This window comes from Nicotiana tabacum, chromosome 23, assembly GCF_000715075.1.
Source record: "Nicotiana tabacum cultivar K326 chromosome 23, ASM71507v2, whole genome shotgun sequence".
NCBI lineage: Eukaryota > Viridiplantae > Streptophyta > Magnoliopsida > Solanales > Solanaceae > Nicotiana > Nicotiana tabacum.
In genome coordinates, this window is record NC_134102.1 from 88,242,322 (window position 1) to 88,260,918 (window position 18,597).

The following is an 18,597-nucleotide window of genomic DNA, read 5'->3' on the forward strand; positions in this document are numbered from 1 at the left end:
TTTCCAGTTTATACAAAAATATTGCTTTAAAAAATTGATTTTCAGCTTTTTATTTTTAGTTTTTACAAAAATATTGTTTTAGAAAATATTTTTCAGTTTTTTTGTAAAAACTGAAAAAAAAAAAATATTTTTATTTTTTTAGTTTTTAGTAAAAATAATTTCAGTTTTTTCCAGTTTTTACAAAAAAAAAAAATATATTTTTCGTGTATGGATAATGAGTCTTTTTAATTAATTAGGAGATATTTAGAATTGACCAACATGACGATGACACGCGTCCCTCCGTTTAAATGAGGGGTATATTTGAACCCAAAGTATGACTGCAGGGGTATAGATAACCCAATAGTATAACGAGGGTATTTTTAAACCATTTTCAAAAATAGAGAGGTATATTTAGCCATTTGCCGTACTAATATTAACATCTTTCAATAATTGTAGTAGCAAACTTTTCCAACTCCTTTTGGCCCCAAGGCACTCTTTGTTTGAAACAAATACGTCAACCACATAAACATATTATCGCAACTCCTCAAAATGACTAATTCGTCATATTTATTTACCATGCACGCGTTCGAAGTAAAGAAAAAAGTACAGTGCCGTGATAAGTACATAGGCGGCTCAACGGTGTTGGAGGCTTAAAGACAAGCTGTAATAAGTTAGTTTAAACTTGTATAATAAGTGAGTTTATTCTTTTTACTTTATGAGATGCAATTTAATGACGATGTAACCAAAGTACAATAAATAGTTAAATTACATATAAAAGAATAGCTTTTGGGCCTCTAATTTTGTAATGCCTAAAACAGCTGCTTTAGTAGCCTGGGGGTTAAGCCTCTGAATAAGTATAATCTACGTGAATAGAAGTATGCAGTGGCAAATACATGAATTTTCATAAGCTGTATTAATATTTAAAAAACTGAACAAATAAATAAATCATTGGAATGACTCATAAGGCACAAGCGACTCTAAACTAGTTGTAGACATGTTGAATAGGAAAGACAAAATACCTTGGCATCTGGATAATATCATTAAGGAGATTCTGTGGATTAATTATAACATGATGTGATTGTCCAATGTGATTGTCCAGCAATGTTATAGGGAGGCAAATCAAGTTACCGATATTTTAGCCAAATGGAATCACACTATACATAATAGTTTGATTCCAAGTGAATTGCCAAGGAAAGCTATTGGTTTTTATATGTCGGACAAAATACTACAACAACAACAATAACAACCCAGTATAATTATGGGTTTGGGGTCTGGGGAGGGTAGTGTGTACGCAGACCTTACCCCTATCCTGGGGTAGAGAGGCTGTTTCTCATAGACCATCGGCTTTCTCCCTCCAAGAACTCCCCACTATGATCTTGGGGTGACTCAAACTCACTACTAGAGCAACTTCTTGGTCGGACAAAATGCAAATGCCAAATTGTAGACATAAGATAGTTAAGAACTCTTTTGTGATCCATAATACCTCTGTGGGGTCAGCCTCATTAAATAAAAGAGAAAGAAAAAAAGCTAAAGAAAATAAACAAACTCACAATTTGGTTACAACAAGTTACAGTAAGTAACTCGGGCAGTGGAACAAGTTGTTAACCAATTTGCAAGCAAATAGGCGACATAGCCAATTTTGATTGGTTTTAGAGAGCATTCATTCAACTATAAATAGGGACGATGTTGTCTCATTTCAAACACATCAAAACCAGAGAGCGCAAAAGAACGTAGAGAGAATAATCAATAAATTGTAGTCTGTGAGATAAATAGAGAGTGAGAGTAATATCATGGTGACGTATCAAAAAATAATATTATAGTGATATTATAGTGCTTTGCTTGAGTATTGTATTTTACCCAGTTAAAAGATTTGGTATCGTTTACTCTCTTTTGATATTGTTATTTACTGTGAATATTATTGCTGGACGGGATTATTTTTTCCTAACAACGTGGTATCAGAGTCATGGCGAGTAATAGTCCGTTGTCTTTTCAGTACCCTCGTCTCACAAAAGATAATTATGAGAAATGGTATCTACGTATGAAAGTCATTCCTGGCTCTTAGGATGTGTGGGAAATCGTAGACAGAGGGTATGCAAAACACGATAATGAGGAAGTTCTACCTCGAAATGAAAAAGAGGTCTTGGCAAAGACGAGGAACAAGGATCAATAAGCTCTCACGCTCATCCACCAATGTTTGGAAGATGCAATATTTGAGAAGATGACAGATGCTACCACCACAAAGGAAGCTTGGGAGATTTTACAAAATTCTCTCGAAGGAGTTGACAATGTGAGGAAGGTAAAACTTCAAACTCTAAGGGCTGATTTTGAAGTTTTAAAAATAAAAGAATCTGAATCCATTTCAGATTATTTTTCAAAAGTGAAGACTCTTATAAATCAATTAAGAAGACACGGGAAGGACATAGAAGATGTCCGTGTGGTAGAAAAGATCCTTCGCACTTTAACACCTAAATTTGATTTTGTGGTATGTGCTATTGAGGAGTCTAGAGATTTAGACTCAATGACGGTGGAGAAATTGGAGGGTTCTTTACAGGCACATGAAGAAAAGATCAAGAGGAGACAAGAGTGCCACTGGAGCAACTTCTTAAAACTCAAGCATCCTTTAAAGACTATGAAGGTGAAAAGTGTTATCGAGGAAATAAACGAGGACGAGGTCGTGGTGGTTATGAAAGAGGAAGAAGTACTGGTAAAAACTTCAACAATGAAGTTAAAATCTACCAAACATTCAGAGGTCATGGTCGTGGACAAATAGGAAGAAGAGGACGCGGCTACTATCAAGAAAATAATGGACAAAAAGTATGACAAATCAAAATTGAGTGTTATAATTGTCATTAATTTGGCCATTACTCTTGGGAATGTCGTAGCAACATTGAACAGAAAGCTAGCCTTGTTGAGAACAATAAGGAAGAAGATGAGTCAACATTATTGTTGGCACTCAAGGAAGAAGATAGGGAAGATTGTGGCTCGTGATATTTGGACAATGGAGCAAACAATCATATGTGTGGATGCAAAGATAAGTTTGTAAAAATCAATAAGATGGTGAGAGGTAATGTGTCCTTTGGAGATACCTCAAATATTCAATTTGAAGGGATAGGTACAATTCTAATCTCCTGTAAAGATGGTGGCCACAAGTTAATTCAAGATATTTATTATATGCCAAAATTAAAAAGTAATATTTTGAGTTTGGGACAACTTCTTGAAAAGGGATATGATATCAACATGAAAAATATGCATCTTTGGCTTAGAGATTCAAGTGGAATTCTAATTGCTAAAGTGCATATGGCAAAGAACCGATTATTTTCTCTGAATCTTAAGACAACTGATGCAAAGTGTTTGAAGGCTAATGTGCAAAATGAATTAAGGTGTTGGCATATGCAATTTGGGCACTTGTGACTGATGGAGATATGGAGAAATACAAAGCACGACTTGTGATACCATCAATCAACCATTCAAATCAATCGTGTGAAGCTTGTCTTCTTGGAAAATATGCAAGGAGGAGTTTTCCAAAGGAAGCCATGTCAAGATCAACCATGCTGCTCCATCTTTTTCATACTGATATGTGCGGACCAATCAATCTACCTTCCTTTGGTAAAAGTAAATACTTTTTGCTTTTCATTGATGACTTTAGCGGAAAGACTTGGGTTTATTTCTTGAACCAAAAGTCTGAAACTTTTGCTGCTTTAAAATTTTTAAAGTACTTGTGGAAAAGGGAGTGGCTATAAAATAAAAGCTTTAAGGTTCAATAGAGGAGGCGAATTCACTTCAAAAGAATTTAATGACTTTTTTCAGTCTCATGAAATTCGTCGCCCTCTAACGGTACCTTATTCACCCCAACAAAATAGAGTTACAGAGAGAAAGAATCGAACGATTCTTAATATGACTGGATGCATGTTAAAAGCTAAAAGTATGCCCAAAGAATTTTGGGCAGAAGCTATTTCTTGTGTAGTTTATTTGAACAACAGGTCTCCAATAAGAAATGGTAGAGATCAAAATCCTCAAGAAGCATGGAGTGGAAGAAAGTCAAGTGTCAAGCACTTGAGAATCTTTGGGAGCATAGCATATGCCCATGTGCAACAACAAGGGAGAGCGAAACTTGACGATCGAAATGTCAAGCATGTATTTGTTAGCTATGATATGAGTTCAAAATGCTACAAGCTATACAATCCAAGCAGTGGCAAGGTAGTAGTGAGTCGTGATATTAAATTTAATGAAGAATTGGCATGGAATTGGGAGGCTCAGGAAGAAACTTCATTTGATTTTATTTCACACTTTGGTGATGAAGAAGAACCAGAGACAGTGGAACCTGTGCAAGCTGCTACTCCACCTCCTTCACCAACTAATGTTGCATCTTCTTCTTCTCAAAAAAGTTCAAATGAACACCCGTAGAGGACGAAGAGTATTCGAGAGCTCTATGATGGCACAAAAAAAGTTATTAATTTTGATTTTTTGTATTGTCTCTTTGTTGATAGTGAACCAATAAACTTTGATAAAATTGTTACAGACAAAAGATGGAGACAAGCAATGGAGGAGGAGATCGAGTCAATAGAGAAGAACAACACTTGGGAGTTAACAACTCTTCTCAAGGGTAATCGAGCAATTGGAGTGAAATGGGTATACATGACAAAGAAGAATGCTGATGGAGATATGGAGAGATACAAAGCACGACTTGTGACTAAAGGTTACAAGCAAAGGCAATGTGTTTCCGATAAGAAAGTAGAGCTCAAATATGTGAAGTCTCATGATCAAGCTGTGGATATTTTTACAAAGCCTATCAAGTTTAAAGATTTTTAGAGATTGAGATCAAGATTTGAAATGAAAAAGAAAAATTAAAATTAAGGGAAAAATTTGTGGGGTTAACCTCATCAAATAAAAGAGAAAGAAAAGAAGCTAAAGAAAATAAACAAACTCACAATTTGGTTACAACAAGTTACAGGAAGTAACTTGGGCGGTGGAACAAGTTGTTAACCAATTTGCAAGATTGCAAATTGGCAAGTAGGCGACATAACCAATTTTGATTGGTTTTGGAGAGCATTCATTCATGACGATGCTGCCTCATTTTAAACATACTAAAATCAGAGAGCGCAATAGAGAGAGTAATTCACAGATTGTAGTCTGTGAGATAAATAGAGAGTGACAATAATATCGTAGTGAGGTGTTTAAAATAAAGAGTGTTATTTCTTTCGAAGTTGTAGTAGTCCCATGATACTACTAAGTTACAATATTATAATAATATTATATTGCTTCGCTTGGGTATTGTATTTTATCCCGTTAATAAATTTGGTATCGTTATTACTCGCTTGTGATATTGTTATTACCGCGAATATTATTCTTGGACAGAGATATTATTTTTCCCAATAACCTCTTCAAAGTACGTAGTTGCTGCCAAAGTTTTGTAGTTTGCAGGAGTTTTATATGCGAATATTATATCTTTGCTGTAATTTTTTTTTTGTCTTTGAGAGAGGAGTCTTTTTGTAGATTTGATGCTGGGTACATGTGGCAGTAGACTTGGTTCTTCCCATGTACCTAGTAAATAAAGTTGTGTACGTCTTTGATGGAGGTATTGGCATTAAGTCCTCCTCCACTGAGTTTTTGATTAATACACATGTTTGGGGTCTATACCAAACTGTAACGATCCGATCAATTTATTTTGTTTATTTAAACCCCGTTTTCTTATTTGATGCTTACCATATATGTATTTGTGGTTTGTGACTTACGAAATTGGTTAGTTGGCTTCATGAAGGTTTGAGAATGATTGGAACGCTTAGTTTTATCTTTAGAAGCTTAAGTTATAAGAATTGACTAAGGTTTGACTTTTGAGTAGACAACCTCGGATTGGTGACTTCAGTATGTTTGTATGGTGATTTTGGACTCCCTGTTTGTTCGGCTTTGGATTTAAAGGTTCCTAGGACGTTTTTGCTCTATTTGCCCGAAGTTGGCAAATTTGACGGTTTGGAAAGTTCATAAGTTTGACCGAGAGTTGACTTTAATGATATCGGACTTGGATCATTATTTGAGGACTTGGAATAGGTTCATATAGTGGTTTGAAACTTGTGTGCGAAGTTTGGTTGGAATCAGGATTTGTTAGGCTTGAATCAGACGCTTGATTGGAAGTCGGAAGTTCTTGAACTTAAGAGAAGGATTTTGATCGTCGCTTTTTGGTTTTGATATTATTCGTGGTGTTTCGAGCTCTTAGATAAGTTTGGATTAGATATATGGACTTGTTGGTATGTTTGTACGGGATCATGAAGAGGATTTTTCACTCAAGAACATGCTTTTTTATTGTTTTTATTTTTTAAAAATTTGTTATGTAAGCTATGTTGATAATATTTATTAATTGAAAGTGTTGTTATATGCAAATTGTCTTCACTTTATTAAAATAAATATAGCAGAAGGTGCGAACAATCTTCAGATTTTGGTTTTATCTTGGTTCTCTTGAAGCGGAAGTGACTGTACCTTATGAGACTTTAATCACCAGTTATGATACTAACGAAGAGATTCAATTTTTTCCGTGATTAACAATGTGAGTCACGCAACAAAAGTAAAATTAAATTATATTCGTTGACATCTTTTCTGATCAGATATACCGGTCAAGCAAACGAAAGAGTCCTTAAGCAATTTAATTTTCTAACTGTAGCCCGGAGTTGTGGAATAATTTCTCCCGAATAGAACAGTAAAAACTATAATGTAATAGCTGCACTTCATTCAACTTGCAAAACTTTGACCAACTTAAATCAAAATAGGTCTAATTATTTATTGTTAGTACGACATAAAAACTGGTTTTAGGCGCTCTGGTTTTGTTGGTCCTTACCAGATTAAGAGGTCAGCGGTTCAACTCAGTAATATTTAGCAGATAGAGCTCATAAAGAACAGAGAAAGTAGAAACACACGTGTGCGTATACCAAAGGTCGAAACTTACCTCTATATTTTGGATACTTTACTATATTGTTCCATGTCTATGTTCGCTTCACCATTAATATTAATTCAAGTCTTTTTTCACTCTTCTAACTCAAAATCTTTTACTTTTTCTTGGTGCTAGTAAACATGTTACACATTGGCAGCAGAAGCAAAACCATATCCCTCTCCGATTACAAAGTCACAAATGGCAAGTTTTGTACTTCATAACTCATTTCGATGACAAATTAGATTAATTAATTTGTCCGTCTGTTTTGGTAATCGATCATGCTCTTAATTTAGTTTTTCTTTTTTCTCCCTTTTATTCAAAGGATACGTATTTCACCACAGGCCGTCCATAGTAAGATGCAACTGCAACCATGCTTCATCATCGGTACATAATTTTAAGCTTATTCCAATGGATAACTGTTTGGATTTGGATAACTGTACCTTTTAGTTTATTTAATCACATTTTTAACCTCTAATTAATTGTAATGACTACAGGTACGGCCCCAAGAGGTAAAGGAGAGAATAAGAAAAATATTTGGGAAAATTGAGATATCTCCATCTTGCTATGACACTGCTTGGGTAGCCATGGTCCCTTCAAGAGATGAGCCAAAGCAGCCATGTTTTGCACAGTGCTTGGATTGGATCCTTGAAAATCAGAGAGAAGATGGATCTTGGGGTTTGAGTCCTACCCACTCATTCCTTGTGAAAGACTCCCTTTCTTCTACTCTGGCTTGTTTGCTTGCTCTCTCCAAATGGAGTGTCGGACACAAGTTAGTCCAAAGAGGTAATTTTGTTAAAATGAACATAAAGATGTTAATTAACGAAATAGATATGTAGTATATCCCCTCTCTCTCCTCATCTCCTCAAAATTGCTTATGATTTACTATTATTCTTCCATTTTCAGGACTGGATTATATAGGAAGACAGAGTTGGTCAATTGATAATAAGGGTCAAATTTCAGCGGCAGGATTCGATATTATATTTCCTAGCATGATCAAGTATGCAGGGGAACTGAACTTGAATGTGCCTTTGGACCAAAGCCTCGTAAATGTCTTGTTCCAGAAACAAGATTCAGCAATGGAAAGGTATGTTTTTAAAAAATTAAAGGGAAAGGTATATACCCTTAAAATAAAGGTTACTAGTAAGTACCATTTATGGGATGAAAAAATATCAATTATACCCATATAAAGTCTTTTGCTAATTTGAACCCAGGAATGATCTGAGGGAGTGTAAAACCAACCCTGCATATTACTATGCCGAAGGCCTTGGCAAATTATGTCAATGGGAAGAGTTGATGACTTATCAAAAGAAGAACGGATCACTTTTCAACTCACCAGCCACTACTGCAGCTGCTTTGATTTTCCATTGCAATGATGATAAGTGCCTTGGATACATAAATTCAATCCTGAAACAACACAAAAATTGGGGTATATATGTATAGTGATCATCTGAAATATTATACTATTGCTACCTAATGTTTAGATTCTCTTTACAAGCTCTGTATTAGGTTTTATTTGGTATCAAATGAACGGGTTAAAACACGCAGAATCAATAAATAAGAAATTAGAAATGGACTAAATCAATAAATAAATAAACGGGTTATTAACCCGTCCAATTGTTATTTGGGTATAGATGGGCTGGGTATAGATGGACTAAGCAATGGATCATCACCTTTTAAAAGTATTCACATGAAATTATGTCTCATAATTTTATGTTATCTCCACCCCTTTTTCCATTGCTAATATTTAGTTTCTTCTTAATTTTCCTGGGCGTCTATACGAAGTTCCTACTATTTATCCTACGACAATACGTATACGTCTGCAAATGGTCGATACCCTGCAAAAGCTGGGAATGGACCGACATTTCGAAGCAGAAATCAGAAATGTTCTAGATGAAACATACAGGTAACTTTCGATAGATCATATACCTTGATTTAAATCCATCTTTTAGTCTTATCAACATGTAATTCTGATTAATGACAAATAGACTTTGGGCGCAAAAGGACGAAGAAGTTTTTTCAGATGTTGCTTATGGTGCCATGGCGTTTCGACTATTACGGATGTGCAACTTCGAAGTTTCCTCTGGTTTGTTGATAAAAATCGTTTAATTACTCGCCTTAGAGGTTTGCACGATTGAACGTCCTGTAGTTAATTTGCTAACATTCTGCAGAAGAATTAGCACGATTCAAAGGTCAAGAACATTTCATCAATTCATTAAATGCACAATGTACAAATCGTGAGGATGCAATTCTTGAGCTACACCAAGCTTCACAGTTGGCCTTTGATGAGAAAGATAACATTTTGGATGAAATAAGTACTTGGACAAGAGCTTTTCTGCAGCAGGAGTTATTAGAGGAGAATAATCTTGATAGGATGTCACAAAACGAGGTATATTACTTCTAATTAAGAGCAAACAACCTCGTGATTATATTCATTGATACTAAGATATTTCATTATTGTTTTTCATTTTTTACTATCAATTTCTAAATACATCGTCACGCTTAAATCCCATGAACAAAGAGAGTGATCATAATCTTGAGCAAATTAAATATCGTTAGGTGGAACACGCTTTGAGGAATTTCAGTGCAACCCTTGAACGAGCCGAAAATAGACGATACATCGAGTCATATGATGTAAATATGTTCAAATTTTCAAAAACAGCTTACAGGTAAAGGTTCGGTTCTCTGGACTCATACATGCCTATGTTCGCTATTATTTCTATCCGTTTTTTCAGATGATATAATCTCTTATATTCACTTACAATTTGGTATAAGATCTCGTGTTTAGTTTACAGATATCTTGTGTTATTTTTAACTAATCTCCTTTGAACAGGGTCTTATAATTAAAATAACAGTTGTGATGGACCATAAAACAAAATCTCCTCCATTTTTTTAATCTAAAAAACAATGTATGTGCACGCCTGGATTTATCGTAATAATGTAAAAGTAGTATGGACAATTCCACCAATGGTGGACTTTTGTTAAAAAAAAAAAAAGGGGTATGGACAATAGGAATAGATAGACAATCAATTAACAGGACTCGCATCCAAGTAGAAATTCTTCGAAGCTACATTGTAATTACTTCAAAGATAGATTCGTTAAACGTCACTGAGGAAATGTGGTATTGTTTCCTTATATGATCTTCGACGATTCTCACTTCATGAGCTAGCTTGTAGAATTGAGGTAGGCTCATTTTCTTTACATGGTATCAAGGTCAAACCATTATCCCTATTCTGTGTACCCAATGTTGGGCTCCAAATGTCACGTTGTCTATCTTCCTAATGTCTAGTTCTTAGTGTATTTTTCACCTTATGAGCTAACTTTTAGGATTGATTTATACCTAAAATTCATTTACGAGTAGTTTTCGGGTGTCATTATATAAAATTGCTTTATTGGTTCCTGCCATTTCTAACAATGCAATTTATTGTTTTCTTTCTCTTAGGTCCCCCAACATATACAACAGGGATTTCATACTATTCTCTATGCATGATTTTAATATATGCCAAACAGTACACCAGCAAGATATTCAAGAACTCAAGAGGTATCACTACCAGCTTTCTTGAATCGAACATGACATACTTAGATGCTAATTGCTCCCCAATATGTTTTACTATCATTTAGTTTTTTTATTTATTCAAACTTTCTGTAGGTGGTATGAAGATTGCAAACTAGACCAATTAGGAATTTCACCAAAATATATATACACTTCATATATGCCAATGTCTTCATTACTCTTCGGGCCTGAATTCTCGGATGCTCGTTCCGTGTTTGCAAAATACGTTTTGCTCACAACTCCATTGGATGATTTTTTCGATGAATTGGCTTCCCAAGAGGAGCTGCTCAACCTAATCGAATTAGTAAAAGGGTACTATAACAGTTTTCGTTCTCTTTATTCTTTCCAAAAAATCAGTTCCTTTGTCCTTCAATCCATAATTTTTCTTTATTTTTGAGAATTGTTACATAACTTTATCTATTTACAGCTGGAATCGGTATTCAACCATAGGCTACGTTTCAGAGAGAGTTGAAATTTTATTTTTAGCAATATACAAAACATTTAATGAGTTTGCAGCCAAGGCAGAGATTATGCAAGGTCGATGTGTGAAAGATCAAATATTTGACTTGGTACGCTATAGTCTGGTAATTTATTTTTTGGTTAGTGATTTCTCTCATTTGCTTCTAATTGAAAGGAGTGATATATATACTCTGGACAGTTTCTTGATGTTCTGAATTGCATGATGAGAGAAGTAGAATGGTGGAGAGAAGAGAAGACACCAAGTGTAGAAGAATATTTGTCAATTGCCTGTGTTACTATAGCTGTCAAAGCTATTCTTTTTACAACACAATATGTTCTCGCGCCAAAACTTTCGGAGGAGGTTATAAAAAGTGCTGAACTTGGTGAAATATGCAAATGTACGACTATGGTGTGTAGACTCCTTAATGACACTCAAACTTACAAGGTGAGTTCTTCATTCATTTGGTAGTTACACTATAAATATATAACATCACCTGTACTAAGCTCCCGCTATGTGCAACAACTTTACCGGTTACACTATAAATATCTATTTAACAATATCTTTTGGTTGCAGAAAGAAAAAGAAGAGAGGTCAAGTAACATAGTGAACATACTCGTAACACAAAGTGAAGGAACGGTTTCGGAAGAAGAGGCAGTAGAACAGGTAAAAGAAATGCTGGAGATGAACAGAAGAAAATTGCTGAGAATGGTGCTTCATAAGAAAGAAAGCAGTCAGTTGCCGCAAGTATGCAAAGATCTGTTTTGGAACACGAGCAAAGTAGCTCATATTCTATACTCAAACGGCAATGAGTTTCGCTCTCCAGAGGGACTCAAGAGTAATATAAACACATTATTTTACAAACCAGTCGACCTATCCCCAAAACAAGCCTAAGAGTCTCGCCAAATGGCCGATGCTGAAACCCGAAGCAGATTTTAATGAGTTTTATTGTTCTTAAACTGAATGTTAGCTTATCCTGATGCTATCTCTATCACCAATTGTGTTTCATTGATCACAAAGCATTTGGAAAACTTCCTTTTGTCTCTGTACTTCAACTTAATTAATTGTTAGTTATTTTGTAAAATGTAGTGAGACCTTCAGTTAGATTGTTGAAATAATTAGAGTTATATTTAGAATGTTTGATTTGCCATTTGTCAGTCAACATCCAAATCTTGTCACCACTTGATTGACAAAGTTGTTGGGTGAGCAAACAAATTCAGAAAAAAATGGTGTGAGGCTTTTTAAGAAAAAACTTTGTGGGTTTTTGCTTTGTGTGATGTCAAATGCTTTAAGCTACCTCGCACCTTTATTTCTATCCTATCTTGATAAAATAAAAGCACAAACAAAAATGTAGTCATTGAATGAGTTGCTTGCAAGCTTACTTTGATTGCAAGCTTCTTATAAATTCTAAATGGACAACAATTTAATATAGTCATAACAGCTCTTTTTATTTTAATCTCTTAAAATTCTGAATAAAAATCTTCATACCACGTGAAATCTGAAGATTCGATCGGATAGGAACGAGAAATATTAAATTTGCGTAAGCGTGGCTCACTGATTATAAATCTTGTGTGCGAAGTTTGGTTGGAATCAGGATTTGTTAGGCTTGAATCAGACGCTTGATTGGAAGTCGGAAGTTCTTGAACTTAAGAGAAGGATTTTGATCGTCGCTTTTTGGTTTTGATATTATTCGTGGTGTTTCGAGCTCTTAGATAAGTTTGGATTAGATATATGGACTTGTTGGTATATTTGTACGGGGTCATGAAGAGGACTTTCACTCAAGAACATGCTTTTTTATTGTTTTTATTTTTAAAGAATTTGTTACGTAAGCTATGTTGATAATATTTATTAATTGAAAGTGTTGTTATATGCAAATTGAAGCGGAAGTGACTGTACCTTATGAGACTTTAATCACCAGTTATGATACTAACGAAGAGATTCAATTTTTTCCGTGATTAACAATGTGAGTCACGCAACAAAAGTAAAATTAAATCATATTCGTTGACATCTTTTCTGATCAGATATACCGGTCAAGCAAACGAAAGAGTCCTTAAGCAATTTAATTTCCTAACTGTAGCCCGGAGTTGTGGACTAATTTCTCCCGAATAGAACAGTAAAAACTATAATGTAATAGCTGCACTTCATTCAACTTGCAAAACTTTGACCAACTTAAATCAAAATAGGTCTAATTATTTATTGTTAGTACGACATAAAAACTGGTTTTAGGCGCTCTGGTTTTGTTGGTCCTTACCAGATAAGAGGTCAGCGGTTCAACTCAGTAATATTTAGCAGATAGAGCTCATAAAGAACAGAGAAAGTAGAAACACACGTGTGCGTATACCAAAGATCGAAACTGACCTCTATATTTTGGATACTTTACTATATTGTTCCATGTCTATGTTCGCTTCATCATTAATATTAATTCAAGTCTTTTTTCACTCTTCTAACTCAAAATCTTTTACTTTTTCTTGGTGCTAGTAAACATGTTACACATTGGCAGCAGAAGCAAAACCATATGCCTCTCCGATTACAAAGTCACAAATGGCAAGTTTTGTTCTTCATAACTCATTTCGATAACAAATTAGATTAATTAATTTGTCCGTCTGTTTTGGTAATCGATCATGCTCTTAATTTAGTTTTTCTTTTTTCTCCCTTTTATTCAAAGGATACGTATTTCACCACAGGCCGTCCATAGTAAGATGCAACTGCAACCATGCTTCATCATCGGTACATAATTTTAAGCTTATTCCAATGGATAACTGTTTGGATTTGGATAACTGTACCTTTTAGTTTATTTAATCACATTTTTAACCTCTAATTAATTGTAATGACTACAGGTACGGCCCCAAGAGGTAAAGGAGAGAATAAGAAAAATATTTGGGAAAATTGAGATATCTCCATCTTGCTATGACACTGCTTGGGTAGCCATGGTCCCTTCAAGAGATGAGCCAAAGCAGCCATGTTTTGCACAGTGCTTGGATTGGATCCTTGAAAATCAGAGAGAAGATGGATCTTGGGGTTTGAGTCCTACCCACTCATTGCTTGTGAAAGACTCCCTTTCTTCTACTCTGGCTTGTTTGCTTGCTCTCTCCAAATGGAGTGTCGGACACAAGTTAGTCCAAAGAGGTAATTTTGTTAAAATGAACATAAAGATGTTAATTAACGAAATAGATATGTAGTATATCCCCTCTCTCTCCTCATCTCCTCAAAATTGCTTATGATTTACTATTATTCTTCCATTTTCAGGACTGGATTATATAGGAAGACAGAGTTGGTCAATTGATAATAAGGGTCAAATTTCAGCGGCAGGATTCGATATTATATTTCCTAGCATGATCAAGTATGCAGGGGAACTGAACTTGAATGTGCCTTTGGACCAAAGCCTCGTAAATGTCTTGTTCCAGAAACAAGATTCAGCAATGGAAAGGTATGTTTTTAAAAAATTAAAGGGAAAGGTATATACCCTTAAAATAAAGGTTACTAGTAAGTACCATTTATGGGATGAAAAAATATCAATTATACCCATATAAAGTCTTTTGCTAATTTGAACCCAGGAATGATCTGAGGGAGTGTAAAACCAACCCTGCATATTACTATGCCGAAGGCCTTGGCAAATTATGTCAATGGGAAGAGTTGATGACTTATCAAAAGAAGAACGGATCACTTTTCAACTCACCAGCCACTACTGCAGCTGCTTTGATTTTCCATTGCAATGATGATAAGTGCCTTGGATACATAAATTCAATCCTGAAACAACACAAAAATTGGGGTATATATGTATAGTGATCATCTGAAATATTATTGGAGTCTAGAGATTTAGACTCAATGACAGTGGAGAAATTGGAGGGTTCTTTACGGGCCCATAAAGAAAAGATCAAGAGGAGACAAGAGTGCCACTGGAGCAACTTCTTAAAACTCAAGCATCTTTTAAAGACTATGAAGGTGAAAAGTGTTGTCGAGGAAATGAACGAGGACGAGGCCGTGGTGGTCATGGAAGAGGAAGAAGTACTGGTAAAAACTTCAACAATGAAGTTAAAATCCACCAAACATTCAGAAGTCGTAGTCGTGGACAAATAGGAAGAAGAGAACGCGGCTACTATCAAGAAAATAATGGACAAAAGGTATGATAAATCAAAATTGAGTGTTATAATTGTCATTAATTTGACCATTGCTCTTGGGAATGTCGTCGCAACACTGAAGATAAAGCTAGCCTTGTTGAGAACAATAAAGAAGAAGATGAGTCAACATTATTGTTGGCACTCAAGGAAGAAGATAGGGAAGATTGTGGCTCGTGGTATTTGGACAATGGAGCAAGCAATCATATGTGTGGATGCAAAGTAAAGTTTGTGAAAATCAATAAGATGGTGAGAGGTAATGTGTCCTTTGGAGATATCTCAAAGATTCAATTTGAAGGGATAGGTACAATTCTAATCTCCTGTAAAGATGGTGGCCACAAGTTAATTCAAGATATTTATTATATGCCAAAATTAAAAAGTAATATTTTGAGTTTGGGACAACTTCTTGAAAAGGGATATGATATCAACATGAAAAATATGCATCTTTGGCTTAGAGATTCAAGTGGAATTCTAATTGCTAAAGTGCATATGGCAAAGAACCGATTATTTTCTCTGAATCTTAAGACAACTGATGCAAAGTGTTTGAAGGCTAATGTGCAAAATGAATTAAGGTGTTGGCATATGCAATTTGGGCACTTGTGACTGATGGAGATATGGAGAAATACAAAGCACGACTTGTGACTAAAGGCTACAAGCAAAGGCAGTGTGTTTCCGATAAGAAAGTAGATCTCAAATATGTGAAGTCACATGATCAAGCTACGGATATTTTTACAAAGCCTCTCAAGTTTAAAGATTTTTAAAGATTGAGATCAAGATATGAAATGAAAAGAAAAATTAAAATTAAGGGAGAGATTTGTGGGGTTAGCCTCGTCAAATAAAAGAGAAAGAAAAGAAGCTAAACAAAATAAACAAACTCACAATTTGGTTACAACAAGTTACAGGAAGTAACTTGGGCGGTGGAACAAGTTGTTAACCAATTTGCAAGATTGCAAATTGGCAAGTAGGCGACATAACCAATTTTGATTGGTTTTGGAGAGCATTCATTCAGGACGATGCTGTCTCATTTCAAACATACTAAAATCAGAGAGCGCAATAGAGCGTAGAGAGAGTAATTCACAGATTGTAGTCTGTGAGATAAATAGATAGTGACAGTAATATCGTAGTGAGGTATCTAAAATAAAGAGTGTTATTTCTTTCGAAATTGTAATAGTCTCATGACACTACCAAGTTGTAATATTATAGTGATATTATATTGCTTCGCTTAGGTATTGTATTTTATTCGGTTAAAAATTTTGGTATCGTTGTTACTCGCTTGTGATATTGTTATTTACCGCAAATATTATTCTTGGACGAGATATTATTTTTACCAATAACCTCATCAAAGTACGTAGTTGCTGCCAAAGTTTTGTAGTTTGCGGGAGTTTTATATGCGAATATTATATCTTTGCTGTAATATTTTTTGTCTTTGAGAGAGGAGTCTTTTTGTAGATTTGATGCCGGGTACATGTGGCAGTAGACTTGGTTCTTCCCATGTACCTAGTAAATAAAGTTGTGTACGTCTTTGATGGAGGTATTGGCATTAAGTCCTCCTCCACTGAGTTTTTTATTAATACACATGTTTGGGGTCTATACCAAACTGTAACGATCCAACCAATTTGTTTTGTTTATTTGAACCCCGTTTTCTTATTTGATGCTTACTATATATGTATTTGTGGTTTGTGACTTACGAAATTGGTTAGTTGGCTTCGTGAAGGTTTGAGAATGATTGGAACGCTTAGTTTTATCTTTAGAAGCTTAAGTTATAAGAGTTGACCAAGGTTTGACTTTTGAGTAGACAATCTCGGATTGGTGACTTCAGTATGTTTGTATGGTAACTTTGGACTCCCTGTATGTTCGGCTTTGGATTTAAAGGTTCCTAGGACGTTTTTGCTCTATTTGCCGGAAGTTGGCAAATTTGACGGTTTGGAGAGTTCATAAGTTTGACCGAGAGTTGACTTTGATTATATCGGACTTGGATTATTGTTTCAGGACGTGGAATAGGTTCATATAGTAGTTTGAAACTTGTGTGCGAAGTTTGGTTGGAATCAGGATTGGTTAGGCTTGAATCAGACGCTTGATTGGAAGTCGGAAGTTCTTGAACTTAAGAGAAGGATTTTGATCGTCGCTTTTTGGTTTTGATGTTATTCGTGGTGTTTCGAGCCCTTGGATAAGTTTGGATTAGATATATGGACTTGTTGGTATATTTGTACGGGGTCATGAAGAGGACTTTCACTCAAGAACATGCTTTTTTATTGTTTTTATTTTTAAAGAATTTGTTACGTAAGCTATGTTGATAATATTTATTAATTGAAAGTGTTGTTATATGCAAATTGAAGCGGAAGTGACTGTACCTTATGAGACTTTAATCACCAGTTATGATACTAACGAAGAGATTCAATTTTTTCCGTGATTAACAATGTGAGTCACGCAACAAAAGTAAAATTAAATCATATTCGTTGACATCTTTTCTGATCAGATATACCGGTCAAGCAAACGAAAGAGTCCTTAAGCAATTTAATTTCCTAACTGTAGCCCGGAGTTGTGGACTAATTTCTCCCGAATAGAACAGTAAAAACTATAATGTAATAGCTGCACTTCATTCAACTTGCAAAACTTTGACCAACTTAAATCAAAATAGGTCTAATTATTTATTGTTAGTACGACATAAAAACTGGTTTTGGGCAGAAGCTATTTCTTGTGTAGTTTATTTGAACAACAGGTCTCCAATAAGAAATGGTAGAGATCAAAATCCTCAAGAAGCATGGAGTGGAAGAAAGTCAAGTGTCAAGCACTTGAGAATCTTTGGGAGCATAGCATATGCCCATGTGCAACAACAAGGGAGAGCGAAACTTGACGATCGAAATGTCAAGCATGTATTTGTTAGCTATGATATGAGTTCAAAATGCTACAAGCTATACAATCCAAGCAGTGGCAAGGTAGTAGTGAGTCGTGATATTAAATTTAATGAAGAATTGGCATGGAATTGGGAGGCTCAGGAAGAAACTTCATTTGATTTTATTTCACACTTTGGTGATGAAGAAGAACCAGAGACAGTGGAACCTGTGCAAGCTGCTACTCCACCTCCTTCACCAACTAATGTTGCATCTTCTTCTTCTCAAAAAAGTTCAAATGAACACCCGTAGAGGACGAAGAGTATTCGAGAGCTCTATGATGGCACAAAAAAAGTTATTAATTTTGATTTTTTGTATTGTCTCTTTGTTGATAGTGAACCAATAAACTTTGATAAAATTGTTACAGACAAAAGATGGAGACAAGCAATGGAGGAGGAGATCGAGTCAATAGAGAAGAACAACACTTGGGAGTTAACAACTCTTCTCAAGGGTAATCGAGCAATTGGAGTGAAATGGGTATACATGACAAAGAAGAATGCTGATGGAGATATGGAGAGATACAAAGCACGACTTGTGACTAAAGGTTACAAGCAAAGGCAATGTGTTTCCGATAAGAAAGTAGAGCTCAAATATGTGAAGTCTCATGATCAAGCTGTGGATATTTTTACAAAGCCTATCAAGTTTAAAGATTTTTAGAGATTGAGATCAAGATTTGAAATGAAAAA

At 35.1% G+C, this 18,597-nt stretch overlaps 2 protein-coding genes across 3 annotated transcripts; both read left to right on the forward strand.

The window, feature by feature from the left end:
• Positions 1 to 6,835: 6,835 nt before the first annotated feature.
• Positions 6,836 to 12,009, forward strand: LOC142177519 (cis-abienol synthase, chloroplastic-like). Of its 2 annotated transcripts, none has more exons than XM_075246512.1 (15): positions 6,836 to 6,886; positions 7,034 to 7,099; positions 7,221 to 7,282; positions 7,393 to 7,681; positions 7,802 to 7,982; positions 8,110 to 8,324; positions 8,681 to 8,801; positions 8,884 to 8,981; positions 9,067 to 9,284; positions 9,455 to 9,564; positions 10,338 to 10,436; positions 10,545 to 10,760; positions 10,876 to 11,017; positions 11,107 to 11,352; positions 11,482 to 12,009. In XM_075246512.1, the coding sequence occupies exons 2-15, from the start codon at positions 7,039 to 7,041 to the stop codon at positions 11,797 to 11,799; spliced, it is 2,376 nt and encodes a 791-aa protein (XP_075102613.1). In that variant the 5' UTR covers positions 6,836 to 6,886; positions 7,034 to 7,038; the 3' UTR covers positions 11,800 to 12,009. The 2 variants fall into 2 exon arrangements, with proteins under 2 accessions (XP_075102613.1, XP_075102612.1); XM_075246511.1 differs by having other exon boundaries at positions 6,884 to 6,901.
• Positions 12,010 to 13,104: 1,095 nt separating this feature from the next.
• On the forward strand, positions 13,105 to 16,246 carry LOC142177529 (cis-abienol synthase, chloroplastic-like). The gene is made up of 6 exons (XM_075246546.1): positions 13,105 to 13,236; positions 13,384 to 13,449; positions 13,571 to 13,632; positions 13,743 to 14,031; positions 14,152 to 14,332; positions 14,460 to 16,246. The coding sequence occupies exons 2-6, from the start codon at positions 13,389 to 13,391 to the stop codon at positions 14,686 to 14,688; spliced, it is 822 nt and encodes a 273-aa protein (XP_075102647.1). The 5' UTR covers positions 13,105 to 13,236; positions 13,384 to 13,388; the 3' UTR covers positions 14,689 to 16,246.
• Positions 16,247 to 18,597: the final 2,351 nt, after the last annotated feature.

Excerpts from the sequence above, each read along its gene's own strand:
- LOC142177519 (XM_075246512.1), top strand. The coding sequence starts at position 7,039 with ATGTTACACATTGGCAGCAGAAGCAAAACCATATCCCTCTCCGATTAC. Across the intron at positions 7,983-8,109 it reads CAAGATTCAGCAATGGAAAG|GAATGATCTGAGGGAGTGTA; the intron begins GTATGTTTTTAA and ends ATTTGAACCCAG. Across the intron at positions 8,325-8,680 it reads GAAACAACACAAAAATTGGG|TTCCTACTATTTATCCTACG; the intron begins GTATATATGTAT and ends GTCTATACGAAG.
- LOC142177529 (XM_075246546.1), top strand. The coding sequence starts at position 13,389 with ATGTTACACATTGGCAGCAGAAGCAAAACCATATGCCTCTCCGATTAC. Across the intron at positions 14,032-14,151 it reads ACACAAGTTAGTCCAAAGAG|GACTGGATTATATAGGAAGA; the intron begins GTAATTTTGTTA and ends TTCCATTTTCAG. Across the intron at positions 14,333-14,459 it reads CAAGATTCAGCAATGGAAAG|GAATGATCTGAGGGAGTGTA; the intron begins GTATGTTTTTAA and ends ATTTGAACCCAG.